This window comes from Sporisorium graminicola, chromosome SGRAM_22 (genome assembly GCF_005498985.1).
Source record: "Sporisorium graminicola strain CBS 10092 chromosome SGRAM_22, whole genome shotgun sequence".
Taxonomy (NCBI): Eukaryota; Fungi; Basidiomycota; class Ustilaginomycetes; order Ustilaginales; family Ustilaginaceae; genus Sporisorium; species Sporisorium graminicola.
The window spans coordinates 1,059,427-1,085,214 of NC_043731.1; the positions used below are offsets into that span (position 1 = coordinate 1,059,427).

The 25,788-nt window shown below is 57.0% G+C and overlaps 14 protein-coding genes across 14 annotated transcripts; 7 read left to right on the top strand and 7 right to left on the bottom strand.

The window, feature by feature from the left end:
- Positions 1 to 44: 44 nt before the first annotated feature.
- EX895_004035 (uncharacterized protein) lies at positions 45 to 1,832 on the bottom strand (the record flags this gene model as incomplete). The annotated part of the gene is made up of 1 exon (XM_029884633.1): positions 45 to 1,832. One exon carries the CDS (start codon positions 1,830 to 1,832, stop codon positions 45 to 47), a length of 1,788 nt encoding a protein of 595 aa, XP_029739343.1.
- A 1,999-nt stretch (positions 1,833 to 3,831) lies between these two features.
- On the top strand, positions 3,832 to 5,793 carry EX895_004036 (uncharacterized protein; the record flags this gene model as incomplete). The annotated part of the gene is made up of 1 exon (XM_029884634.1): positions 3,832 to 5,793. One exon carries the CDS (start codon positions 3,832 to 3,834, stop codon positions 5,791 to 5,793), a length of 1,962 nt encoding a protein of 653 aa, XP_029739344.1.
- A 1,473-nt stretch (positions 5,794 to 7,266) lies between these two features.
- EX895_004037 (uncharacterized protein) lies at positions 7,267 to 8,253 on the top strand (the record flags this gene model as incomplete). The annotated part of the gene is made up of 1 exon (XM_029884635.1): positions 7,267 to 8,253. One exon carries the CDS (start codon positions 7,267 to 7,269, stop codon positions 8,251 to 8,253), a length of 987 nt encoding a protein of 328 aa, XP_029739345.1.
- Positions 8,254 to 8,460: 207 nt separating this feature from the next.
- On the bottom strand, positions 8,461 to 8,910 carry EX895_004038 (uncharacterized protein; the record flags this gene model as incomplete). Its single annotated transcript, XM_029884636.1, has 1 exon — positions 8,461 to 8,910. One exon carries the CDS (start codon positions 8,908 to 8,910, stop codon positions 8,461 to 8,463), a length of 450 nt encoding a protein of 149 aa, XP_029739346.1.
- Positions 8,911 to 9,825: 915 nt separating this feature from the next.
- Positions 9,826 to 10,662, top strand: EX895_004039 (uncharacterized protein; the record flags this gene model as incomplete). Its single annotated transcript, XM_029884637.1, has 1 exon — positions 9,826 to 10,662. The coding sequence occupies one exon, from the start codon at positions 9,826 to 9,828 to the stop codon at positions 10,660 to 10,662; it is 837 nt and encodes a 278-aa protein (XP_029739347.1).
- Positions 10,663 to 11,369: 707 nt separating this feature from the next.
- EX895_004040 (uncharacterized protein) lies at positions 11,370 to 12,545 on the top strand (the record flags this gene model as incomplete). Its single annotated transcript, XM_029884638.1, has 1 exon — positions 11,370 to 12,545. The coding sequence occupies one exon, from the start codon at positions 11,370 to 11,372 to the stop codon at positions 12,543 to 12,545; it is 1,176 nt and encodes a 391-aa protein (XP_029739348.1).
- Positions 12,546 to 12,623: 78 nt separating this feature from the next.
- EX895_004041 (uncharacterized protein) lies at positions 12,624 to 13,394 on the bottom strand (the record flags this gene model as incomplete). The annotated part of the gene is made up of 1 exon (XM_029884639.1): positions 12,624 to 13,394. The coding sequence occupies one exon, from the start codon at positions 13,392 to 13,394 to the stop codon at positions 12,624 to 12,626; it is 771 nt and encodes a 256-aa protein (XP_029739349.1).
- Positions 13,395 to 13,958: 564 nt separating this feature from the next.
- EX895_004042 (uncharacterized protein) lies at positions 13,959 to 15,962 on the bottom strand (the record flags this gene model as incomplete). The annotated part of the gene is made up of 1 exon (XM_029884640.1): positions 13,959 to 15,962. The coding sequence occupies one exon, from the start codon at positions 15,960 to 15,962 to the stop codon at positions 13,959 to 13,961; it is 2,004 nt and encodes a 667-aa protein (XP_029739350.1).
- A 688-nt stretch (positions 15,963 to 16,650) lies between these two features.
- Positions 16,651 to 18,924, top strand: EX895_004043 (uncharacterized protein; the record flags this gene model as incomplete). The annotated part of the gene is made up of 1 exon (XM_029884641.1): positions 16,651 to 18,924. The coding sequence occupies one exon, from the start codon at positions 16,651 to 16,653 to the stop codon at positions 18,922 to 18,924; it is 2,274 nt and encodes a 757-aa protein (XP_029739351.1).
- A 51-nt stretch (positions 18,925 to 18,975) lies between these two features.
- EX895_004044 (uncharacterized protein) lies at positions 18,976 to 19,317 on the bottom strand (the record flags this gene model as incomplete). The annotated part of the gene is made up of 1 exon (XM_029884642.1): positions 18,976 to 19,317. The coding sequence occupies one exon, from the start codon at positions 19,315 to 19,317 to the stop codon at positions 18,976 to 18,978; it is 342 nt and encodes a 113-aa protein (XP_029739352.1).
- A 243-nt stretch (positions 19,318 to 19,560) lies between these two features.
- On the top strand, positions 19,561 to 20,547 carry EX895_004045 (uncharacterized protein; the record flags this gene model as incomplete). The annotated part of the gene is made up of 1 exon (XM_029884643.1): positions 19,561 to 20,547. One exon carries the CDS (start codon positions 19,561 to 19,563, stop codon positions 20,545 to 20,547), a length of 987 nt encoding a protein of 328 aa, XP_029739353.1.
- Positions 20,548 to 20,684: 137 nt separating this feature from the next.
- Positions 20,685 to 21,800, bottom strand: EX895_004046 (uncharacterized protein; the record flags this gene model as incomplete). Its single annotated transcript, XM_029884644.1, has 1 exon — positions 20,685 to 21,800. One exon carries the CDS (start codon positions 21,798 to 21,800, stop codon positions 20,685 to 20,687), a length of 1,116 nt encoding a protein of 371 aa, XP_029739354.1.
- Positions 21,801 to 22,497: 697 nt separating this feature from the next.
- On the top strand, positions 22,498 to 23,104 carry EX895_004047 (uncharacterized protein; the record flags this gene model as incomplete). The annotated part of the gene is made up of 2 exons (XM_029884645.1): positions 22,498 to 22,558; positions 22,626 to 23,104. The coding sequence occupies 2 exons, from the start codon at positions 22,498 to 22,500 to the stop codon at positions 23,102 to 23,104; spliced, it is 540 nt and encodes a 179-aa protein (XP_029739355.1).
- Positions 23,105 to 24,580: 1,476 nt separating this feature from the next.
- Positions 24,581 to 25,025, bottom strand: EX895_004048 (uncharacterized protein; the record flags this gene model as incomplete). The annotated part of the gene is made up of 2 exons (XM_029884646.1): positions 24,581 to 24,604; positions 24,714 to 25,025. 2 exons carry the CDS (start codon positions 25,023 to 25,025, stop codon positions 24,581 to 24,583), a joined length of 336 nt encoding a protein of 111 aa, XP_029739356.1.
- Between the last annotated feature and the right edge of the window lie 763 nt (positions 25,026 to 25,788).

A 25,788-nucleotide genomic window follows, 5' to 3' on the forward strand; every position in this document is an offset into this window, starting at 1 on the left:
AGCGAAAGGGAGGACGAGGCGGGCAGAACATGGGCACAGCACGCTCACTTCTTGCACTGGCTCCAGATCGAGTCGAGCGCCTTCACCTCGAGGTCGACCAGCTCGAGCTTGTTGTCTCCAATCGAAACAGCCACCTTGGCAGGGATCTGGTCGTTGTCAAAGTAAAACACCGAAGTGCCGGCAAGCTCGCCGTCGTTGACAAACACCTCGATCACCGACCTATCGACGACGGCCTGCAGCTTGATGTACTGGTCCTTACCCGTCGTGTCGAGGTACTCGGACGGCTTGAGGAAGCTGTACACGTACTCGCTGTCGGTGTAGTTGGCCTCGTAGCGCACGATGCCCGACGTCTTGTCCGTGAAGAAAGGGTTTTGAGCGGCAAACGAATCGCCAGCACCACGTCGGTCAATGTAGGCAAAAGTGGGCTCGCCCATCTGGATACCGGTCTTGACGCTCTGCTTGCCATCGCCAGCAAAGATCTCAAACGAGCCAATGGTGTTGTACGTGATATTGACGTCGGCCGGCAGCTTGAATGTGGCGGTGATGTCGAAGGCGCCCTTGCCCGTCAGCTCGACCGTCTTGTTGCCCGTGCTGTGGTCGCTTCCAGACTTGTACAGCGTCTTGCTTCCAAGCGCAGACAGGTTGGCCGGCTTGTTGTTGAGGATCAAGTCGCCAAACTGCGGAGTCGGGCGATAGTATTTCAGCGTCAGCTCGCGCGGCAGACTCTGGATCGAACGGAAGGGCGAAGTGGGGACCACCTGCGAGTACTGCCAGTTGTTGGCCCATGCGATGGCGTAGGCCTTCTTGCCCGGGCTGTTGCTCCAGCTGCTGAAGGCGTAGAAGTCCTTGCTGAAGTCCATGGTCCTCACGGCATTGTCGCGAGGATGGAAGTTGGAGCCATCCCAGTCGCCGACCCAGTACTGAACGAACGAGCCTCCGACGGGAGCACCCGGGTTGATTGAGATCGCCAGAACCCACTTCATCTTGCCGTCCTCAGGACCGCCCTCGATGGGCACTTGGAAGAGATCGGGGCATTCGTACTGGTAGCCCAGGATGCCGTACGACTGGAAACGTCCCACTTCTTTCCACTCCTTCATGTTGGGTGAGGCGTAAAAAACGATAGCAAACTCCTGCGAGAGAGCCAAAGCGACGATCCACTGCTTCGAAGTTTCGTCCCAGAAGGCTTTAGGATCACGGAACTGGGTCTGGTTGCGCGAGATGACCGCTTGAGGGTACTTTGTGAAGTGAATGCCGTCGGACGAGTAGGCCAAGTGCTGCGTCTGCGAGGTCGGGGTGTTGAGCGTGTACATGGCGACGATGCGCTGATCCTTGGGGGTCGACTCGTCAAAGAAGCCGGTCGTGTTTTCAAAGTCGATGACGGCATTACCGCTGAAGATGCCCTCGCCCTCGTTCTCGGGAGCAATGGCGATGGGCAGGTTCTTCCAGTGGTACAAGTCGGTCGAGACGGCATGGCCCCAGTGCTGGTTGCCGGCGACGTTCTGCGTAGGGTTGTACTGGTAGAAGAGATGCCAGGTTCCGTTGCTGTACACGAGACCGTTCGGGTCGTTCATGAAGTTGACCGTGGGCGAAAAGTGGATCTGAGGACGAACAGGCTCGGTGTAAAGAGGCGGCTGGTAGCCGGCGAGCGAGCTGCCGTTCGAGTTGCGGCACTGGCCTTTGGCGCTGGCATCGAGTTGGTCGTCACCATGGTTCATCCTCGGGTAGACCAGGTCGGACTGACGCAGGTCGAAGGGATCCGAGGGCGAGGGAGCGGCGCGGACACACGCAGCAGCGAGTGTTGCCAGCGCAGCACCGAAGAAGGTGGACTTCATGGTGGAGACGAAAAGGAGAGACGCCGGCGAAGAGTTTCCTTTTTGATGGATCCGTGGGCAACGACGCTGGGCAGGATTGCCGAACAACAGCAACGCGGAAGAGCGGACTTGAAATCGCTGTGCACTCGTCGGAGAATGAATTGTCCGTCGATGAGACGTAATTCACCGACAAGATCGTAGGTCCAGCGAAGGGTTCGGATGCTTGTCACACTGGAACACCCAAGAGACCAGCGTTGGGAGAAGGAGTAAAGAGCGGAATGGGGAGTGGGATCGAGAAAGACTGGGCAGCTAGAAGAAGTGGAGATTATATAGGCACTAGCGAGTTGGAAAAGTGGGGACCAACGAGGATGTGTACCCCTTGGCAAGATCGACCGAGACAAGACCAAAAATGCAGAAGCGAGAGTGTGCGAAGGCGATGTGTGGCAGAACGTGGGCTAAGCGAGGTACAAAATGAATGGGGCAACAGGAACCGGCCTCTCGACCAATCGTGGGGCGGAGGTGGCGAAAGTGGCAACCGGCAGACGCAAGATGCATGGTCACACCCTGCGATACTCATGCACGGCTGTCTGCGCCCGGCCGTCAACTGCGCTATCGCATAGATGAAGCCGACACAAGCACGTTGGTCACCAGAGGACACACGCAGGGACCGGCAAGCGCCGTGGGATTGTGAGACGTGGGACGTTGGGCCGCGCAAGGGGACGATGAGGCGCTCGGTCACTGGGCGAACGGCAACGGGTTGGCCATGGAGGACAATTGCCGGAATGTTGTGCGCTAAGCGTTGCTTAATGAGAATGGGCAACCACCCTCGATGGCATGCCGACAGTGCTGGTGCGTGGCCCCACATGAAATGAGGCACAATCCGTGCTGACCACATCCAAGGACAAAATCTCTGTCGCTCTCGGTGATGCTTCCGAACGACAACGCTCGGGAGGATTCGAGAAGATGTGCCGGGGGATAGTTCGAACTCCTTGGCATGTGAGCGGCGGACTTGCAACTACAGTACCAAGAAAAGAGGTGCGCAGCATCGAATACTTGTACAGGGACACTCTCGAAGAAAAGTGTCAAAGTCAGATGGCATACTAGCCGCTCGATGGCAGGCACCCGATTTTCGACCGAGATGCTACTTTCCCCCCACGCTAAACTCTGTCAACCCACAGATTGGCAGCTGAGTTTGATTCCGAGCTGTTTGTGGCATCCGCATCGATCTCCCACGGACAAGACCCTGTCGACGAGTGACTGGAGGATGAAGCTGGTTAGTGCCGTAATTGGGACCGGGGAAGAAGATCCTAAGCGAGTACGCATGCAAGCACGGAGCAATTTCGCTCCAAACATGCTCTCGCTTAAGCTTTTGCTTCTCGGTTAACCGTTACTGGTGGGGTTGCGTTCCTAACACCACGCCGGCTCCATAATCTCCCTTTTTGGAAGCGGCTTCGTTTCGATCGCCAGCAGCAACGTTGGAGCCAGCCGCGCCAAGCCCTGTTCATCGGTGCCACGCTTGTTTGCCTCACAGCGGAACCCAATCCGCCGTGGACATTGAAAAGCATCCGAAAAGGCAATGGCAAGCGAGAAAGCCGGAATGCTTCCCCTTGACGCAGAAGTGAACCTTTCGCTGAGCGCTTGCTTGATCGAGGCCGATGCGGCCGGTTGAGATGCCCGTGCTCCGGGGTTGATCGCGAGAGTAGTGGGTTGGTGAGTAGGCGCAATGCTGTCCAATGGACTCTCGGTTGATACGAGGCCGATGCTTGGTGTGCAGCATGCCGTGGAGACGATTGCAAGGCGTGGTCGGCCTTTTCCTCTTTTATCCAGTTTTTTGGTGCCATTGTTTTCGAAATGATTTTTTTCCCCTTTCCCCATTGTTAAATAATAATATGAATCCAGGAGACGCACGGATCGAGTTGGACCCCTTTCGCACCTTGGTTGCACGCGATTGAACCCTTCTCGGGAACCACCAGCACTTGTCGTCCAAAGTACGCTCCGCCGCAGCGCCTCGTTTTCGTTCATGACGATGGGTACAGACAAGGCGGCAGAGCGAGCTTTCTACCGTCGCATCCTTTTTCAAGACCTGCCGCCAACCACACAGGCACCTTCTATCACACACGATGCCGACCTGGACCACGAGATCTACCTGTTGCTCGCCTACCTCCTGCGCGAAACGGTTCTTCCGTGGTACAGCAAGCTGACGCCCGACCGCGAGTTCCTCAACCAAATCACTACCAACATCACCTCCATCATCCATACCGTTGTAGAGCGTCAGACTGCTCATGATGCTGCCGAGTCCGTTTCTGCGACTGCGCTGGAAGGAGATATCCACGCCTCGAGGTCGGCTGCCGATGCCAACCTGTCAAGAATCCAAGATCTGCTCTCTCGCGACGTTCCGCTGATTCTACAGCAACACTGCTCCGACTTTAGAAATGCGAAAAGCAAGGCGGATAGCGTCTGGGCACCCTTGGGCCCACAGCCATCCCTCTCGACAGCGCCGACGATTGTCTCGCAATCCGAACAAGATGAAACACGTCGTCAACGGGTTTACGAGCAACTACCACGGCAATACCAACAAATATTTGACAGCCTTTCGAGCGTCAGTGCATCCATCTCGCCGCTGCAACTGGCTCAGCAGTTTTATGCCGCGTCCCCGCATCCGGGTCTCGATTCGACCACAGGCTCGCTGGACGGCAAGATCGACCTTGCCTACCTTCGAATTGCAGTGCTCAACCTCCTCTCGTCGCTGATGCCCGCGGACGAGTATGCTCCGGATACGGAAAAGTTCATCGTGCGCGACGTGCTTGTGGCAGTGCTCAGAGGAGCTCTGGCTCGTACGTTCCGGCCTTGCTTCTTTGTGCAGAGCCTGCACAAAGTGCTAGACGCGGCTGGATGGGCGAGCGATCCCGTTCTTGCTCCCGTTTCAGACAACGACGAAAGCGATCAGGCGGTTGTCACGACCAGTATCAGTCTGTCGGCAGATGCAGCTCTGTCTTCTGTCCTCAAAGCGGTTGCCCGACTACCGGCGATTCTTCTGCAAGCATGGTCCTTCCTCGTCTTGACAGCGTTGCCCTTTTTGGTCCGGGCTTACCTCGACCTTTTCAACGTGCAGCGAGCGCGCAAGAGGCGCTTGCAGCAACCCCAGAAAGTTGCATCCAAGCCAGATGGTGTGGCCAGTCACAAGCGCTCGTCCAGTCTCAAGGGCGCGTTTCCCTCTTCCCTGTCCACCGGAAGTCTGTTTGAACGCAAGATGCACGGCCGATACCCTTCTCGCAAGTTCCACCACGGCACCGAAGACGTGATCGCAGCGCAAGCTCGCTCGTCGGCCGTTGGATCCAACTTGGCGGCGATGGAGGAGGACGATGAGAGAGAAGGCCAAGACCGGGAAGTGGACGAGGCAGACCTGCCCCCTGACTACATCGGCAACTGGCTCAATGCAGCCGAGGAAGTGCTGCAAACGAGCTCACAGGCAGTATTGCGTGCGCTGTTTGGTCTGGCAAGGACGACATTGGTCACGACAGGATTGGGTGAATCGGTCAATCGCATGGCCATGCGTAGAGTCAACGCCGAGCTGCGAGACACGCAGAAGCTCACACGCGCAGTGCGTGAGCTTCGCAAGATCTTGGTGCCCAACGGACACTTGCCGCCATCCGTCCCCGATCCCGACGTCGAGACGCAAGAGTCGGAATGGATACGCCTTCGACTGCGGCTTGTCAGTGGCACGAAGCGATCGAGCGAGACGAGCCAAGAAGCATTACTGCCGTGGATTATAAAGAGGCTGCTGCTAGGAAGCACGGTTGGAGGAATGCGTCGAGGCGATGCAGCAGCACGCAGTCAAGATACCCAGATCCAACTGCAACGACTGACGACGTGGCTCGAGCCCTTTTGCTCGGCTCAAGCGGCAGGGCCCAACACGCTGTTGGCCATCTTGCTGTTGGAGCGAGTGATTGTGGTCCTGTGTCCTGACCTGACGTTGGCCTAGTGGATTGATAGTGTACGATGTCCAAGCATAGTCGCTAATGATACCCGGATGCCTGCACCCTCGCTGTGCGGCTGTCCAACACGCTACACACGACTCGATCGCAGATTGTGAAGCGTCAAAACCCGATCTGCACAGAAGCCGAATATTTTGCGATTCCGGGTCTTTTTCGAGTGACATTATTCTAATTACGAGGTGGCACCGCTGTTGCTGTCGTAAGCCGGTTATCACGCGATCTGCAGCCGAGGTGCCATAATTGAGCGTCACACGCATTCGCTGCTTGCTTGATGATCGTCAGCTGTCCTGTCAACACGGTAGCTGGCGCTGTCATCCATCGCAACAGTCGAATCGTAGCGCTGAGGTGAGGCTGGCTGTTTTGGTAGCTTTGCTTCGCTTGCTAGGATGGAGTTTCCGATTGAAGGAACGGCAGAGCTTGCGTTGATTAAGTGAGGACAACCACGACGACGACCGGCAAACTGAGTGTGAGAGCCGGTCGGCCGATTCCGAAATGCATGAGCGAGGTGGTGATTCACATGCTCACATGCACTGCGCAGCTGCAATCTCAGAAAACGTGGAATTGCCGGCTTTTTTGTCCTTTTTCTTTTTCTCCGACTCGGCTGAGGCGAGCGAGGCATTTGCGCGCCAGTGTACCGCGATGACGAAGCGACCAGACGGCACTAGGAGAATTTCTTGTCTTCGCTTGGGAAATTGTGCAATATTTGACCGGTTCAGCCGAGCTGAGGTTTTCCAGCGAAGCGGATCGACGGTTCTGGGATCACGTAAGGGTCTCGAGATAGCGAGACCCGGACAGAAAAACTGAGCCAACGCCAAGCAGACCAACCTTGTTGCTGACACGCTTTGAGCATGACGAGGGGACGAGGGCGAACTGATCAGGCTATGATGCACGGTGTCGTGCTGGTGGGGGAGTTCATTTGAGCTAGCAGCAATCAGCGGAAGCGCGAGATGCGTGGAGGGACGCTCTGAAGAACGATAAGACACGAGCAGAGAGGGGTAGCCTTGAATGCTGATAGTGTCCGTTTCAAGCCGCGCTAAATCGGAGCTGTCGAGCCCTCGCTGCTCGCCCGGATCGAGTCGGGTTCCAGCTCCCTCCCTCTACGTTTGTGTGTTTGTGTGGTTTGCGGAATCCTCTCGAAGCCTGCATCTTCCGGTCCTTGTGTCTGACCGCTCCCCGCATAGACAAAGTGGCTGGACATTCCACAACCCTGCCGCGGAAGCTGAGCTTTCACAACGTCCTCACTTTTGAAGTCGCAAACCCTTGCTGCAGCCGGCGACCAAATCCACTCTTCTCGATTGGCTGTCGCGCTGGACTCCAAGTACGAATCAGAGCCTCTCACACGTTTGCGCTCCACAACCATCATCCACAGTCGACCACCGCGTACCCATCGCTCGACTCCTTTACCATCTCATTTCTTTCCACTTCCGACAACCGACCAGACATCCGCATTCAACCTCACAATGTCAAAGCAGGGAGACTACGATGCTGTCAAGAAGGACATCATCGCCGTCCTGAAGCAGCCCGAGTACGATGACGGCTCCGCCGGTCCTGTTTTGGTGCGTCTCGCATGGCACGCAAGTGGTACCTACTGTGCCGAGAGCGACACGGGTGGATCCAACGGCGCCGGGATGCGATACGAGGCCGAGGGCGGCGATCCGGCCAACGCCGGTCTGCAGCATGCGCGTGTCTTCCTCGAACCCATCAAGGCGAAGCACTCTTGGATCACCTATGCCGACCTCTGGACTCTGGCCGGTGTAGTTGCCATCGAGGCCATGGGAGGTCCCAAGATTCAGTGGAAGCCCGGCCGCACCGACTTTGCCGACGATTCGAGACTGCCACCGCGCGGCCGCCTGCCTGACGGTGCGCAGGGTGCCGACCACCTGCGCTTCATCTTCTACCGCATGGGCTTCAACGACCAGGAAATCGTCGCGCTCTCGGGCGCACACAACCTCGGACGCTGCCACTCGGACCGCTCCGGCTTCGAGGGTCCCTGGGTCAACTCGCCAACGCGCTTCTCGAACCAATACTACAAGCTGCTGCTCAAGCTCAAGTGGCAACCTAAAAAATGGGACGGCCCCTTCCAGTACGTTGCCACCGCGCCCGGTGCCGACGACGACGACGAGAAGCTCATGATGCTGCCCACAGACTACGCGCTGATCCAGGACGAAAAGATGCGCCCCTGGGTCGAGAAGTACGCAGAGGACCGCGATGCGTTCTTTGCCGACTTCGCAAAGGTGTTTGCCAAGCTCATCGAGTTGGGGGTCTACCGGGATGAGTCGGGCATTGCGCGCGCAGACAAGATGAAGACATACAAGGCCGAGTACAAATCGGCTCCGCAAAAGTCGCCGGTTCCCGGGGCGCCCGGTGCGGGCAAGGACGGCGAGGCAAACCCGTTGGCTCGCCAGAACCAAAAGGCACACCAGCATTCTCTGCAAGCCAAGCTTTGAACATTGCTCCCGCCGCAGCATTTGTATTCCTGGTTCGGCAGATGTTTATCAATAGATGCCATGATTTAGTGTACAAGAGAGTGTGAGCGATAGTTCTACAATGAGGCGAGCCAAACCTGTTCGGGATCGGATTCTTGTTTCAAGGCGAGGTGTTGCAACAGCAGAGTCACTGCCATTCTATAAGGAGAGAACGTGCGCGTGGCAACGTTACCAATCGTCATCGGGGACCTGCTGCGGTTCGTCGACGTGCACTCCGCGTCGTCTGTAGGCCTTGGCAATGTCGTCCGGGCTCGGATCCTGTTTCGCCTCCGGACCCTTCTCCGCTCTAGTGCGTTCCATACTCTGCTCTTCCAGCAGCTGTATAGCATTCGGCCCCACGGGCCACGTGCCGTCTACATGCCAGCTCGCCTTGAGCGTCTGCACCACCACGTCCATGGGGAGGCCGCGGTGAGGGCCCGCGCCCGTGATGGGTTTGCCTGAGTCCAGCGCACTGTGGATGCGCTTCAGTATGGTCGGCCATGCGTCGTCGCGCAGGAGTTGCTCGTTGGGCGAGGTGCGAGAGAGCGTGGTGCGGATGCGTGCGAGTGTCGCAGTGAAGGAGGCGGTTGCCTCGGGGTAGGGGTGGTGCCGGCCATCGCGCGGACAGCCGTCTGCCATCGCACCTGCTACATTCGATCCCCACGATTGGGCGTGCAGTGAAGCACCACAGCTTCGGGATGGAAAGCGAGGTGAGTGCGATTGCGATGGATCGAGTTTGGCAGTGTGGAAGCAGAGGCCAGAACAGGGACCAGATAGACCCTAAATCAAAAAGCTCGACTTTTTCGTCCACTCTGCTTGATTGAAATTTCCATCGGAAGATTACTCGGTCCAAATTGCCCGATTCAAAGATCAAGCGGCGTGTGTGCGAAAATGCAAAGAGCCCCTTTCGCACCTTCCTTTTTGGACAGCTTCGGCTCGGGCTCACAAGCTCGTTCGTCAGGGGTCTTTTGCAGCCTTTCACCCGCACCGACCTCTTGGTCTTGTGGCACGCCGATGTTTTGCCTGGCATCTCAATGGGCAGATGTCATATGACCCCCTCCTACAAGACTGGGTCCGAATGAAGAGCGGGAACGAGCAAGTGCGGAAAGGCGAGGGGTGGGAAACAAGAGGAAACGGAGCTTCAAGTGAGGGCGCTGTGCTCCGCCACCGCCCTGTGTCAGTGTTGGTCTGACAGGTCTCGGAGACAAAGCTTTTACAGGGGGACGAGGCTTTGTGGTGCAGGGGAGATCTACGTTGCCTGCAGCTTTCTTCTTTGAGCAGACCTTTTCCTAGCAAAGTCGAGCTTTGAGGCTAGCCCCTAAAGCACAAAGCGTAGTTGCTGTTCCTTAACGGCGGGGTGCATCGCATAGGGAACATCAGATTGTTGCGACCATTCTTCCTACAATCACCATCTTGATCACTTCCAGCACCGTCTAGTCATCGCTACGACGCTCTGACACTTTCGACGACGTAACGACGTAACGATTTAAAGCAGCCAGCAGCCGCTTTATCTAGACCAAGATGCAGCGTCTCCTCCAGCAAGCAAGGTTGAAGATGTCAAACACTCTAGCATTGTGCGGTATCGTCCTCCTGTGTATCGTTGCTGCTCAAGCGCGACCTGTGGTGGAAGGCCAGGCAGCAGTCAACGTCAAGCGATCTCCTTCACCAACGCCGCTTCCTCGCGTGCCGACACTCAATCCGCGTTCAACACCGGACGAAGTTTACGAGTTCTACTCGCCACGCCACATGCCAGCTGACGATCCTGTCGGATGGTCACTCAACCGACGAGCCACACCGGTTAAGCGACAAGACCAACCATCTGTACCGCTCGCATCGCTCGGCCCACCTAACTTCCCCTCGGACATCCCCTCGTGCCCGAAGTGCCAAGACCGCTACTCGTCGCTCTCGTCCTGCATGGGTGCCTCCGCCGTGTTCGCCAACGCCAGCTCGATCTTCAACAACCCGATCGGATACATCAACGTGATCAAGTGCGCCTGTACCGACACGTTCCAAGCCGTCTACCCGCAGTGTCTCGACTGCTTCCAGCGCACGGATCAGTGCTACTACCTCGGCACCGACCCACAGGGGACGGGCGCCAACAAGGTGATTTCGAATCTGAGAAGCATCTGCGGCTTGGGATCGGCGTTGCTCGGCGGCGTCGCCTCAGCTAACAATGATGTGGGGACCAGTGTGCCCGCGAACCCGGGGACATACACGGATGTCTCGACGACGGGCGCGGGGTACAAGGACTCGAGCACCGGTGCTATTTTCCAGAGTTCGGGTGGGAGGTCGGCGGTGGACGAGGCGTTGAGAGGGTGGAAGGTGGCGGGGTTGGCGGTGGCTGCGACTGGGTTGATGATGGTTGGCGGTGCTGCTAGAATCTTCCTCTAGCTCGATACCGGTAGATTATTGTGGAGTCTGGCGTCTTGAGTGGCTCATGTATTCTTTTTTTAACGACGAAACGACCTATTCTGTACGCTCTGTAACGAGACTCCTTTCCCATGCTATCGAGTGTGATGACGTTCAAGATATGTAGATCTTCTAGATCGCCAAAGGTTCCAAGTCGTGTTCGCAGCAAGAAGTGTGTTTCGTTCTTTTCAAGACGGAAAACCTGCTTGGTGTACATCTGTGTGGGGTAGACAGGATAAGGCGAGTACATCGGAGTGGGGAGCGACAAGAACAACGCGGGGGAAAAATGGGAGAGGGCAGGGTGGGGTTGGATGCTCTTCGCCGTGCTGCAGCTTCGCACGACACTTTCTCGTGCAAAGACTATTTCGACTCGGTGATCTTGGAATGCCCCACCACGAAGTATGAATGCTGAGCTTATCGGAGGCGAACATTGTGGACCTCTTGCACGGATCTCGACTGTTGAATCGTTAGGACAAAATGAGCGACTGTGTCGAGTCGGTCGAGGGGAACGGACCGGCGTATGTTCGCGAAAGAGTCTCTACCCTTTCCACAGAGCCGATTTTTCCCTCCATCAACTCCCGGATCTGCATCGCTGCACATTCGTATCGTCCATCGTTCTCTACACACTCGGCATCTCGACGCTGCCAGCTGACTACCATCGTCAACAACACCTCCACGATATCCACACAATGACAACCAACTCAGCCGCCCTCCAACTCTCACCGACCGAAGCCTCGCAGCTCGTCGACAAGCTTATCCACAAGCTTCTGCACAACGAGGATCGCGACGGCAAGTTCCTTCTCCCTCTTACCGATGGGCGCATCATCGATACCAAAGGCTGGAACGGCTGGGAGTGGACGCACGGTGTCGCGCTCTACGCCCTCTTTGAGCACCACCAACTCACCTCCTCTGTGGGGTCGCTCGACATCATTCACAGCTGGTTCGCGGATCGACAGGCGCAAGGTGGCACGACGAAGAACATCAACACCATGGCGGCGCTGCTCTCGCTCGCGTGCGTGTACGAGCTGGATCCACAGTCGCACCCGGAGTACGAGGCGCAACTGACCGAGTGGGCCGAGTGGGCGATGGACGGTCTGCCCAAAACCGAGGAGGGTGGCTTCCAGCACATTACGTATGACTTGGAGAATAAGGGCCAGCTGTGGGACGACACGCTGATGATGACCGTTTTGCCGTTGGCCAAGATCGGCAAGGTGCTGCGTGTGGAGCGGTACGTGCAGGAGGCCAAGTACCAGTTTCTGCTGCACATCAAGTATCTCTACGATGCCAAGACGGGGCTATGGTTCCACGGATGGACGTTTGAGGGTCGACACCATTTCGCCAGCGCACATTGGGCGAGGGGCAACTGCTGGATCACGCTCGCCATCCCGCTGCTGTTCCACATCCTCGGAGAGCAGGATGCCGACGTGAGCGATCACAACTCGTTCTTTTCAAGATACCTGATCAGCACACTCGAGGCGCAGCTGGATGCGCTGCTGCCGCTGCAGGATCCAGCGACGGGGCTTTGGCACACGCTGTTGAAGTACAGCGATTCCTACATCGAGTCGTCGGCGACTGCGGGCTTCGCGGCAGGGGCGTACCTCGCTTTGCGGTTTGGACTCGTTACGGATCCGGCGAAACAGAAGGCGTACACGAAAATGGCGGATACGGCGCTCAAGGGGGTGGTGAGTATGATCGCCGAGGATGGAGAGGTTCAGCAGACGTCGTTCGGTACGGCCTTGGGGCACGATCTTGACTTTTACCGAAACATCCCCATCACGCCTATGCCTTATGGCCAGGCGCTCGCACTGCTCGCTATAGTCGAGAAGATGGCCCTCGACGGCGGCAAAGTTTCCACGGATGAATAGACTTTCATGCGCAGCTCAACTGAAGACAACATCATGTAATCCAGCAGACATCTAAATCATCCTTGCCAAGGATCTACATTACAAAGGAACAGCGGGCATCACCAGCGTCTCCGGCACAGTATAACCGAACTTGGCATGAGCCTGCTTCAACGTGAGGATCTGAGCCCCCTGCGCATCGAAGTTGTCCTCGCTCAACCACGTCTCCAGCGCCGCTTTGCGGTCGGGCCAGTCGTCATCGACAATAGCAAACCAGGCGGTGTCCCTGTTCCTGCCCTTGAGCACAAACATCTTCCTAAACAGCCCTTCGTATGTGAAGCCGTATCGGATGGCGGCGCGTTTGGAGGGCGTGTTGAGGTTGTTGCACTTCCACTCGACTCTTCTGTAGCCCAAGTCGTCGAAGGCGTGGCGGAGCATGAGGTAGACCACCTCGCTCGACTTGCGCGAACGTTGCAGCAGCGACGAAAAGAGCACATTGCCAATCTCGATGGTGCGATGCGTAGGGTTGATGTTGAGGTACGAAATCATGCCTATCACCTTTGCGGTTGCGGAAGGGGTTTTGTCGACGATGGCCCAGAAGACCATGTTGTTGGCGGTGGCCGTGCGGGAAGAGATGTAGGTCGAAAAACGCGCGCGGTCGCCATTGAAGGGTGCCTCGAGCATGTAGTCCCACAGCCTCTCGTGCTCAGGTAGCCCGACGAGCGGGTAGAGCAGATCCTCGTGTTCGGTCGTCAGAGGCACGAGATCGACATACTGCCCTGGAATCGTAACGCGCGACGGGAAAGGCGCCGGCTCGGTGGGAACGCGAGGACCCAGCCGTTGCAGAGCTTCTTCTTCGCTGAGCGAAATCATCTTTTCGACGATCGAGAGCAAGACGACACGTGTGTGTGACTGTGATGGTAGGTTTAGCAGAACGACGACGATTTGTGTTATAAACGTTGGCGAATACAGTTTGACTTCGAGTCAACGCAAACGCAACCTGTGAGGTTCGAAGCTTCGGTACTTCTGCGAAAAAATGAGCCGTTCAATTCTCCGAGGTTTGTCTGACTCGTCCCCACGTGGCGGTGCTTTGAGCACAGCTCATCTCGTACCACATCACTTAGACGCCACCGCCGGCAGAGCACATTTCGAAGCAGTCCAACCTTGCCATACGACTCAAGCAATCCAAACAGTGTCATACAGAACAACAGCACATGCATTGCGTTTCGAGCCTGCGCTTATCGAAACAGAAATGAATTTAGCATACGTCTAGTCGTCAGAGCTTCTTCTTGCGCTTCCTTGCGCGATCAAGGTCGATGGGAATCGTCTCGTGATCAGCAATCAGCTCTTCCGGCGGTGCACCTTGCGCAAGCACCACCTTTTGACCGTTGTCCACCATGGCCGCCTTGGCACGCTTCTTCTGCGGTGCACTGAGCGCTACTTTTCTGCCGTACCGACGGCCTTCTTCTTGCCGCCTTTCTTGGGCTTGACATCCACCTTGTCAGCAGCAACGCCGTCTTCATCCCCGTTATCGACATCGTCTGCATCTTCGTCAGCGGCGGCTCCTGGCTCTGTGCCGAACGGCCGCCTTTCCCGACCTGCCTGCAGCTCTGCACGCACCCAATCGGCTTCCACGTGCATGTCCCGCAGCACCTCTTCGCTGGTCTTCACGTAGCCTTCCTCCCCAAACTTGGGATCAGGGGAAGCAAGCTCGACGCCTTCGTCTTCGCCGATGTCTGCACCCGGACCCGTATAGACCCTGCCGAGGCGCTTGGCTACTTCCTTTGCCTTTGCGATGGCGCGTTCCGCTTTAGACAGACTCTTCGGGTTGAGCTGCACCGGCTGGCTGTCGTCAGCCTCATCCGGATCCGGCTTCGCCTTACCCTTTCGAGGCTCGCGCGCGAGACGCTCACCGCCGAGCTTGCTCTTCCGCCCCGAGGTCTTGACGCCAATGTCTTTGGCAGGAGGGCGCAGCGACTCGTGCTTGACGGGACGCAGATTGTAGATACGGTACAGCTCGAGCACGGCTTGTTCCTTGTCCTTTGCTTCAATCATGAGATGCGCATCCGCTGGCAGGTCAGGGGGAAGGAAGCCACAGCGATCCGAATGGGCTCGACGCTCTCGCAAGTTCGATGCTCCCGGTCTAGGTTCGGAGAGGTGGTATTTGGGTCGGATACCCTTTTTGTGCCAAATGGCTTGGATCTCGGGCAGCAGCTCGGAGGGAGGCCGCGGCGAAGGACGAAGCAGGTCGTGGTGGAAATCGAACACCATCGGAATATCGAGCTCCTTACAAAGGGGAAGCAGCTCTTCGGCACTCCAAGCCATTTCGTCGTTCTCGAGAACGAGCCTGTCCTTTATGTTCTGCGACAATCGCGTGGTGTACGTCTCGCGCATGCGGTTCAGTGTAGCCTCTCGATCGCCAAAGGTGCCTCCGCCGTGAATGATCATGACGCTGTCTTTGCCCATGCCCATGAGGTCCAGCATCTCGCAGTGAGAGGTAAGATCGCGAATACTCGCATCGATGACCTCGGGTCGATTGCTTCCAAGCTGAGTGAATTGGCCCGGATGCATGGTGATTCGGTGACCAAGTTTTTTGGCTAGATCGCCGGCGGCGCGCAGCTCCTTCTCGGCGTACTTGAGGGAGTACCCGTACTTTTCATGTGAGGCAAACGGAAACACTTCCGAGGACAGACGCATGAACTTGATGTTGTTCTCCTCGTTCCACAGGATCATGGGGATCATGTCGCGCGCATTGAGACGGCCGAGCTCTTTGATGTAGTCGGGCCCTTGCTCGTCCATGGTCTTGATGCGAGCGGTTCGGCTGGAAAAGATGGGCGGGTCTTGCCATCGGAGAACAGTGTTGAGGCAGGCGTAGCCAAGCTCGCCAGTGAATCCCTGGCTGCGTTCTTGTCGCTTCGCTAGAGGGCCCTCGAGCCGAAAGTCTCGTTGGGGAACATCGAGGATCTCGTAGGCCATGTCCTTTTTCTGACGCTTTGCCAGTCGACGGCCATTCTTGTCTCTGCGGACCGGGTCTCCTTCTTCGTCAAGCTCAATCTGATACTCTTCGCCATGGACGTTGACGCGTGTCTCGAAGTGAGTTGGCGCTTCTACCTTTTCCTTCTTGGGCGCCTTGGCGCGCTTCTTTGGTGCGGGCTTGGACTCTTCCTCTGGGGAAGAAAGTTCGGATTCTTCGCTTCTTGGTGGCGTCGGGAGAGGTGAAGCAGCTTGTTTGATGATGGTGTTGGCTACCTTGCGTGAGATTGCTCTGGTATTGCTCAATGAAGCGGCAGGCGCTGGCTTGCGAGGAGGTTCCTTGACTGACCTACGAGCACGTTTGGGAGGTGGAGCTAGCTCGGCAATGTCTGCAGCGCGCGTGTCGAGATCCGGTTCTGCATAGCTGATCGCGGCGGATGCCGATGCACGCCCACTGCGACGAACCATGGTCAGGGGGGATATGCAAAACCTTCTGGTGCTTGCAATGAGAGGCGAGCGATGGAGTATAGATGCGCGGAACTGGATCGATCGTGAGAGCAGCCGCGTCGAGGCGAAAAGAGCACCGCAACCAACCATGCACTGCGAGGTTGTTTGTCAGTTGAGTGAAGGGTCACGCTTGCGCTGAAAAGCGAGTACTTCTGCAAGGTGGTTGTGGTGAGGAAGAGTGAGAAGGTCGGTACCGCGACATCTCCCAGGAGCGGACCATTGGTGTCTGCGCGTCCGACACAAGAAGAACCATTCACATCCCTCACACCTCCAACGTCCAGAGAGAAGCGCTACGCTGATGGCTGTTCGTTCCGTCTGGGCTTGACATCAGTCACCACAAAGGCCGTTCTGAAGTGAGCTCATTGTGCGTTTCTGCTGTCGCACTTTTTCCGGCTGCAGGGTCTGTCTGCTCTGCCGCGTCGCCTGCATGTGGAGGAGGAGCGTCGAAAGAAAAAAAGAACAGGAGAGAGTGCATCGAGGATCTCACACTCAGATGAATTTCTTCCACATGGCTTACAAATCTCGAGTCGCTTAGCTGAGAGCGCATCTGCAAGGGCCACCACCCCTTCCACCAACTTTTTCTTTTCTTCTTTCTTCTAGCGACCACCGGACCAACCATCACAGGAACAAAAAGTCGACATAGTTCAAGATGGTAGCTCCTATCATGGTGGCAAGAGCAGTGCCTGCTCGATCCGGTGCAGTAACGATGCTCACATCCAGTGCCCTGCCTCGCCGAGCAGCTTCATCCCTGCGCGCACACTCGACATCGTCCAGCTCAAGGACCGCATCCCAACCTGCTGGCCGCGCGGGACCTCGATATGCCGCGGCTGCAGCGGCCGTCACGGCCGCGGCCCTGACCACCTGGTACGCCACCGCTACTCCCGTTCACAATGAAGCTGCTCCCTCGGTAGCTACCAACAGCGACATCACGCCAACCACCATGTCGCAGCAAGACCAGATGCGTCAACGCGCAAAGCTCCAAGGCGTCTACGCCTGGGGCTCCAACCGCTACAATGTCGTCGCGCCCGATGCACCACAGGTGACACTCGTCCGCTCGCCCCGCTCTATTCCCTTCTTCGATGGCGTGGCGCTGCGCGACATCAACCTGCAAGAGAAGCATGGCGTCGCCGTCGATGCCAACGGTGACGTTTACCAATGGGGTCTTGGCTTCTTTGATCCTGCCCTGCGCGAAGCGGCCGCGATCGAGGATGTTCCGCTCGGCCGTCGACGCGAGAAGGCAAGCGCAAACCTGAACGCCCCTCTGGGAAGCACAGCTAGCTTGGTCCTTAACCCCGTCAAGACGCTCACCGGCAAGAACATCATCAAGGTCGAAGCGACAGAGGAAAAGATCTACGCTCTCTCCAAGGATGGTCACGTCTATGTATTCTCGGTAGTCCAGCAGCTCCAGTCCAAGCCCAAGTATCCCGGCTGGTCACCTAACCCACTCAAGCTGTTCAACGCCTTTGCTAGTGCTACGATTGACCACGAAGTGCTCCACCCTGCCCCCTCGGCTCACTGGGGCAGCACCGAGAAGGTGTACGACATTGTCGCTGGCGACCACCACCTGCTGTCCATATCGAACAAGGGTCGTGCGTTTGCGACTCCCATCGGCGAGGAGGGCAATGCATTCGGTCAGCTCGGCACACGCCGTGTCTGGCTCAACTCTCCGCGCACCCCCGATAGCAAGCCCGGCCACGTCGAAACGCTGCTAGAGCCGCGTGTTTTTGCCGAGCTCGAAGAAAATCACGGCGGACGTCCCATTGCAACCTTGGTTCCTTCTGGCTGGTTGCCCGCTCCGTCTTCCGAGACGAATCGCACCTCAAAGCCCAGGGCCAGCTCCGAGCCTGCGTTTGAGACGAGCACCGACCCAGCACCGCCTCCCAAGCCTCTCACCGAACCCAGCGGCAGCATCAGATGGTGTACCACCTTGCACGAGATCCCGGCTCTGCGCAATGTCAACATCGTGCAGATTGCTGCTGGCAACGAGCACTCGCTAGCACGCACCCACGACGGACGCGTGCTCGCATGGGGTCGACACACGCACGGTCAATGCGGTCTTGGACCCAGCTTCAGCATGGAGTGCGTTCCCGTCCCAACCGAAGTGGTGCTGAGTCGATCCTTCCCGAACAGCTCGCTCGACGTGCGCGCGAGCTCAATCGCAGCGGGGGCCGACAACTCGTTCTTCATGACTACACGACGTGAATCTGGCGGCGCGGGCAATGGGCTCAAGATCGACCTGCTTGCTTCGGGTAAAGGGCAGTGGGGTACGATTGGTAATGCCATGTGGAGTCAGGTCGTGTCGCAACCTTCGCGGGTCAAGACTGTTTCCGGGCTGATGGAGTTTTCCGAGGCTTCTGGGATGACGCATCCCGTGCCGATTCACAGCATCAGCATCGGCAAGCCAGGACACGCCGCCCTTGTGCTCGATACGGTCGAAACGGCGGGCCACCTGGCGTTCGGCAGGGATGTGATGGTATGGGGTGCTAACGCGGGCTTCCAACTCGGTCTCAGCAAGCGATCCAATTTGGCCGTTCCGCAGCATCTCAAGCCTCTACCCCCGCTGACCTCGGTTGCGGGTGGAAGCGTGCTCTCGGAACAGGACGGGCTAGTGGTTAGTGCGGCAAAGACAGCGGCTGTCGAGGCAGCGACGATGCCAACCGTGGATCCCAAGCTGCGCGAAGCCGACATCAACTCGGGTGCGCTCACGCACATGCCGCATAATCGACTTCAGCTCGCGTCCAAGACCAAGTCGGATACTCAGTTGCCGCCTACTATCTCTGCTGAAGGTCAGCTAGCACCTGTAGCGCCCGGAGCAGCAGCTGCGCCCACTCAGCCAGGGAAGGCAAAGAAGGGCCTGACGGTGGAAGAGAGCATCAAGGCGGGCACACTGTCCACTGTGGTGTACTGGAAGATCGTTGATTGAATGTAGCAGTACCACCGGACTGTAAAGTAATGCTCGAGTCACAGACCGTTTTTACTCCATGACCCAGTATACAGACCCGTAGCCTTGCATTCTGAAGCCCGACTGTTTGGTCTTGATATCGTCGCGCAGTTTTTCGACCAAAAAGGTATCGATAAACCCCGTGTCCAAGTCGACTGCTTCTAAGAACAGAATGGCGAGGATCTCAACGTCATAAGCATCGTCCTGTGTCGCATCCTCTTCGGTGATAGCAACTGTGCAGGGATGGATGTTATGCTTGAGATTGTTTGCTGCCATCTTGTTGAGAGTCTTCACAGCTTCGGTGGGATCTTCTAGCTCTGCTTTGTGCAGTGTGTTGCTGAAGTATGTTTCTGTGGTTCTGAGCGGTGTTGTCATGTTGTATACAGCAAAGCTTGTTTGTCTGCCCGTGAGGATTTCGTTGTGTGTTCTCGTCAGAGTCATAGAGTCGAGAGAGGATCGTGTGCAGGCTTGGCGGGATGAAATTTGTGAACTGCCGCTTGCTCCGAAATCCGAGCTTCGCTGTTGGTGAAATTCTCGTTCTTCTCATGCATCACGCTTCAGATCCTACAACACGATCTTTGCCTCTCTCATACCCCGTCCCACCCGCCCAGCACCGCCATGACCTCAAACACAGACAGCGAGAACTACGATCTCGACACGTCAGCGCTCGCGGCGCTGGACAAGTTCCGAGCCGAAAAGGCAGCCGAAGAAGCGTCCTTGCTTCGGTTCACACAGTCCTCTGCCTCCTCGTCATCCACGCGCAAGTCAAAGAGGAGCAAGCAGCCCAAGGAAACCAAGAAGCTGACACCAGAGGAAGAAGCTGCAGAGGAAGCCAAAGCGGAAGCGGCGCTGTTGGCCGAGATCGAAGCGATTGCCGACCTCGAGAGGTTGAACGGCGTGGCTCCCGACTCGTCCGACTCGATGCTGGCCGACCTGTCGTCTCGACTCCGTGTAGATGACAGCGAAAACGAAGCGGGGGACGAGGATGGCAAAGACGGAGCAGCAGGGAGAAATTTGGACGTGGATACCTTCCGCAAGACGTTTGGAGAAAGCTGGCAGCTCTCGCAATTTTGGTACTCTGCCAAATTCGTCCACGAACTGTCGCAGCTCATCTTCCGCCTGGTCTCACAAACACCCGACTCGACCGCCATCCCCACCGACGTCTCGTCCGTCAGAAACGCCTTCGGCAACGCAAGAGTGGCCTTCCTCTGCTGCCCAACCGCATGGGTCGGCTTCGTGCACGAATACCCCTCCCTCCAATCGCAAGCATACGTCTTTGAGGTAGACAAACGCTTCCACGCTCTCAGCAAAACGTCGTTCGTCTACTACAACCTGCACGAACCCGAGACAGTCCCCCAGGAGCTACTGGGGAGCTTCGACGTGCTCGTCGCCGATCCGCCATTCCTCAACGCAGACACGCAGGGCAAGGTGGCCAAGACCGCGCAACTGCTCGCCAAGCCGGGGGCGAAATTCCTGCTGTGTACGGGAGAGAGCATCGCAGAGGAAGCGAGGAAGATGTACGGACAGCCGGATCTGGAAAAGCTCGATCTGGTTGTGGAGCATCATGGACTGGCGAATGCATTTGGTATTTGGGGTCGTGTCTAGAAAGCATCTATAATCGATAGACAGAGCCGCTGATTGGCTCTCGTAGTACTGTAGCATACTTGTGAAAAGCGGTGTGTGTTGGATGTCGATGTGAAATCGAGCAGATCCAAGGGTGTCTGACGGTGAGGCTGGATCGGTCACCCTTCAATCGCCTGCTTGATGGCCTTTGCGTCCAAAAAGTACTTTGCGTATCTGGGCTCCACAAAGATTGCCCGGCATTCCAACAGCAACTTGCCGTGAACATCCGAGACCGACCCCTTGACGACGGCCTTCCTGCCTTCGTGCTCTACGAGCTCGGTCTGGAGCACGACAAACTGATTCGCCATGGTCGGTTTCCTGTAGTCGATCTCGAGCCTGGCCGTGACGCCGATCTTGCCCGGCAAGTTGTACATGGCGGTTCGGGCCAGTGCTTCGTCACACACGGTGGCGAGCATTCCCCCGTGGACGATGCCGTCGTGCCCACACAGGCTGCGACCGAGGTGAAGGATAATGGTGCTGTCGCCCTCGTTGCCGCCGAGCTGAGCCGCACCGTGGCCGGTCTTGGTGAACACGAGCGGTGGAACGGCGATCATGCCCGGCCCTCGAAGCGAGCCAGCGGTGAGGTTGTGCTGCGCCTTCTCACGGCTGTATTTGAGATACGGACGGGTCATGACGTACTGGTGTGTATCCGCAGCTCCTCCCTCAACAGGTGGGCCAGCAATCGCCACATTGGCACCCGGAACACGACCCTGTGCTGGCACTGCAATCGTCACGGCCGGGTCGAGATCGGTGATGTGCTTGCCCTGCGAACGAAGGACCTCCAGTTCGGCAGCCGAGCCGTGTGCTACGGAAGACGCCTTGAGATGCTTGATGATGGGCAGATTGTGGAGCGCATCCTCGATCTCTCGCGTGTGTGCCTCTGCTTCCGGACCGTCAGATCGGAGGCGAGGTGGCGCGACAGGTTTGTAGAGCAGTTTGAGCACCTGAGGTGGGTACAGCGAGCCAAAGAGGTACGAAGTGATGCCGACCAGCGAGAGTGCGATGGTGGCTTTGATGAGTGTTCCGCCACCTGCTGTTTTCGCGGAAGGTGACGTAGCGAAGGAGCGCCTTTGCGGTGTTGTCGGTGCTGCCCCCGATGGGTGCGGGACAGCCGCCGTTCGTGAGGTCAAGAATGGGGTTGGCCATATCGAAGCCGATCGGGAGTATTTCGAGCTGGACCAGGCAAGCCTCTGCGATAGAGAAGCTATTGATGTTGTTGACCGCATTGTCATCATTGATAGCGCTCCTTATTGCCGAATCCGATCCGCATAAAAAGGTGATGATGGTGATAGCAAAAGACGAATGGGTCAGACGAGCGCGTACTTTTGTTTCATGCACAAACTTGCTGTCGCTGTTGCTGCTGCTGCTTCCGCAGTGTTGGTTTTGCGAGGTTTGCCCGGTTTGCCGGTTGATCCGACTCTGCTTTCTCTCCCGTTCTGCTTTTCTTCTTCTCAAACACGTCAGTGTGCAAATCGGAGAATATTCGAACACCGAAATCTCTCTCGACTTCGCCTTGGCGCGACCAAAACCCCCCAAAAGAAAAAGAGAACTGCAGCACCTAGGATTCCCGCGTGGTCCCCCACCGCAGTACTGTCTAGGCGATACCTTGCTTAACTTCGCAGATCGGACGGGATGCGGTGCTTTCAAGGTTCTATGGCCGCAGATGTGAGTGAACGGCGGAATGCTATCCTTATTCAGCTCTTTCCCAATTTTGGGCCTTACTCTCCACAAAACGAAGCTTTCAAACGGACACGCACACGCACACGCAGTACTGTATAAGCAAAGAAACATGCACCTACCACCCACCACACGGTTCCTTCTTCGCTCCTCCCGTTCGTCGTCTCCTTCTTGATCTCCGTACCAGACCTCACACTTGCACATTCTTAGCGCTACGTTCTCAGCGCTTCATGCTTGGCATCTCACACCCCAAAGATGCCAACGACCTTCACACAAGAACAGCACTTCTCACATCCGTGGCGCGAAACAGCCAATGGTAAGCACCATTTCTCCTCCGCTGCCCTCTTGATCCACCTTCGCTGACCGCCTTTTCCCGTCTTCAGCGGTATGGAATAAGTATCCAAATCCACACGCCGACCACGTGGTATCCGTAGACGTCCTCTCCCAAACCCTCGACCCAACCTCCGGCCACCTACGCAGCGAACGCATCATCGGCGTGCAGCAAGGTGCCCCCACCTGGCTCAAACGCCTCGTAGGCGCAAGCGACGACACATACGTCCGCGAAGTGGTCATGATCGATCCAATCAACCGCACCGTCCAGATGACTAGCACGAACCTCAGCCTGACCCAGTACATGCTCGTGAAAGAGTACATCACCTATACACCCACCTCGCCACGCTCGACCGTATTCAGCCAGACAGCCGACATCAACTGCACCGGGTTCAGCGGGATTCTGTCGTCAGCAGCGAGAAAAATCGAGGAATGGTCGTATTCAAGATACCAGGACAACGCGGCAAAGGGAAGAGATGGACTGCAGAGCGTGTTGAATTCATTGTATGGGTCAACCTCCTGTAGCAAGTGAGCGAATCGCATGGAATAGAAAGTAACGGGCACACCAGCAATGTACACACTCCTTCTCACACTACCACGCTGCGCTTCGATCAACCAGAGGGAAAAACCGGAACAATGAGATTGAAGCAACGCATTCACGACCCTAGACACACGAGCCACTACATCGGAACCACTTACTCCTGCTCCTGCCTCCTGATGCCCCTCGCATGCCTCCTCACCGCACTCACCTCCCTCCTCCTCAACCACCCCAGCATGTTGCCCAACGTGTTTCGCCCATCCTTCGGCAGCTGCAGGCCAGGCAAGCCCGAAAACGCTGGCATGGGCACATCCTTGGCTCCCTGCGTCTGGGTCGGCGCCGGCTTTTTCTTCTGCACGGGGGGACTCACCGCTGGAGCCTTGTACCCAGCCTTGTTCGGCTTGTCCACCAAGAACGGATGCGCCTCGGTGTTGAACACATACTTATCCAGACTAGCCAGCTGTGGGTCGGCAAAGATCAAGTAGAGGTACTTGAACGTCTCTGCATACACAAACGACTCGGAGTCGTCCAGCTGTGTCGGGTTGGCCGAGTCGACGTTGGACAGTGCCGCTAGCGCACCGTTCTTCTTGACGAGGCAGTGGCGGTAGATCGACGTCCAGGCATTCCACGCGATCTCCTGCCACTTGGCATCACCCGTAGTGCGATAGGCGTAGAAGACGCTCTCCATCACCTCTGGCCGCAGAATGTACTGCGTCACCTCAAAGTCGAACCCATGCTGCCTGTAGAACGCTTTATCCTTGATCGTGACGCCGTTCGTGTTATTGCCCGTACCGACGAAAACGAAGCTCTCTGGTCCGATACCAGACGGCGAGGAAGTATACGTATTAGCACAGGCAGCGGTCAAAGCCTGTCCGTACGTGTCAAACGACGCCTGCCCGATCATCTTGGCGCCCAAGATCCAGTTCCCTCCTGCAAAGCACCCCAAATGCGACCAGCGCGGCAAGTTGCCACCGTTCGAAGCCGAGTAGTCAGTCAGATACGTCAACTGCATCTGCTGCGTCTGTTCCGGATGCTCCACCAGATGCTTGATCGACGAGGACACGCTGTTGACCCAGGTGGGGATCCAGAGGCTCTCATCGTCGCCGATGAGGTAGGCGTATTTGATTAGATACTCGAAGAACGAATCGCTTCCGCCTCCCCACGTCACATAGTCGTCGGCGGGCTGGGCCGTAACCGGGTTGTACACCTGCGGGAACAGTCCCGGGAAGACACCCTTGGATTGGGCGATTGCCTTCATGCTCTTGGTCGCGAGCCGCAGGTACTTGGGATCACCTGTGTACTTGGACAGCCTGTCCATCTCGAGGATCAGCGTACCGGCCTCGGCGATCCCCGCCGTAGTGCACGCATCCGCCGGGGCGAGGTTGTTCCACTTGAGCGTGTTGCACGGCAGCGGATTGTCGCCCAGCCAGCCCGTGACCAGATGGTCACCCACCACTTTGGCCTGGTCGATCAGCTTCTGCTCCTTCTTTCCGCCTAGCTCGTACGCCGAGATCAAACCGGCGAGGTACCGAATGTTGGTCTCAAACAGCGAAATGGAGCTTGAGCTGGTCTTGGTGAAATCGATCTTCTTGGAGAATTCAACGCCCTGGTCGTACAGGTCCTTGTGACCCATGAGGAACGAAGTGCTGAGGGAATCGATGACGGTGGCGCCCCAACCTCCAAATGTATCCTCGAAGCCGTTGGAGAGCGGGAGCAAGGCATCGTGCGGCAAAGCGTACTTGAGGTAGGCTTCGTACGATGTGCGATATGCGGCTTTGATTTGGTCGGCGCGCGTTTTCGAGGTGGCAGATTGCGTGAGACCAGGCTTTTGGATCGTAACTGCATCGACACTGGAAGGGAGGCCGACGGAGAGCAGTGCGACCAGAAGCGCGCCGAACGGTTTGGCGAGCATCATGGTGAACTCGATCGTGTGCAGACTGGTTGAAAGTGTGGAAGGTGCTCGTGGGTGTTTTGTCGACCCTCTATGAATTGATTGTGTGAAAGAATACACGCACTCACGACAAAGAGAGGAGGTTATATAGCGTCGATGGAGGAGTTGAAGAGAGGGACACACGATGGGACATACGTATGAAGCATACAATGGCAAATCCGGGAGCACATGCAGCCACTGCTAGCGAGAAAGGGGTACCAAACAATATCAACAAACGGTGCCCTGGCTCACGAGGCTTTGCCAACGAGTTAGGCGACAAGGAAGTGCACCAGCTAAGCTCAAGGCTATGACAAACGAGGAACTACCGTCGCCTTTGCAGCCGCGGAGAGGCGTGAGAGCAACTACGGGCTCCCTCCCCTCGCCGACGCGAGATCCGAGAACCAACCTCAGAAACGCCAAGGTTCGAACGGCAGCCAGTCCGCGCGCCACAAGCTGCACACACCACCTCTGCAACCAAAGCGAGAGCGCATCCCGCCACCCCCACTTCACTGATAGCTTTCGAGGAATCGAACCTCGAGTTGGCATGCCTGGGAGCAACAACGCGTCAAATCAAGTTTCATGTTGGCTCGGTACCAGGCTTCTAGCGAAGGCGGGAAGGGGGGGGCAAAGGCGAACACTCGAGCCCGCTGGCAATCGACCCGCGTTACAAAAGGTATGGCGACTCCGGTCTCGCTTCTGAAGCGGGGAACGACAGGACAGAACCTTCCGACAGGCGAGAGGATCGACG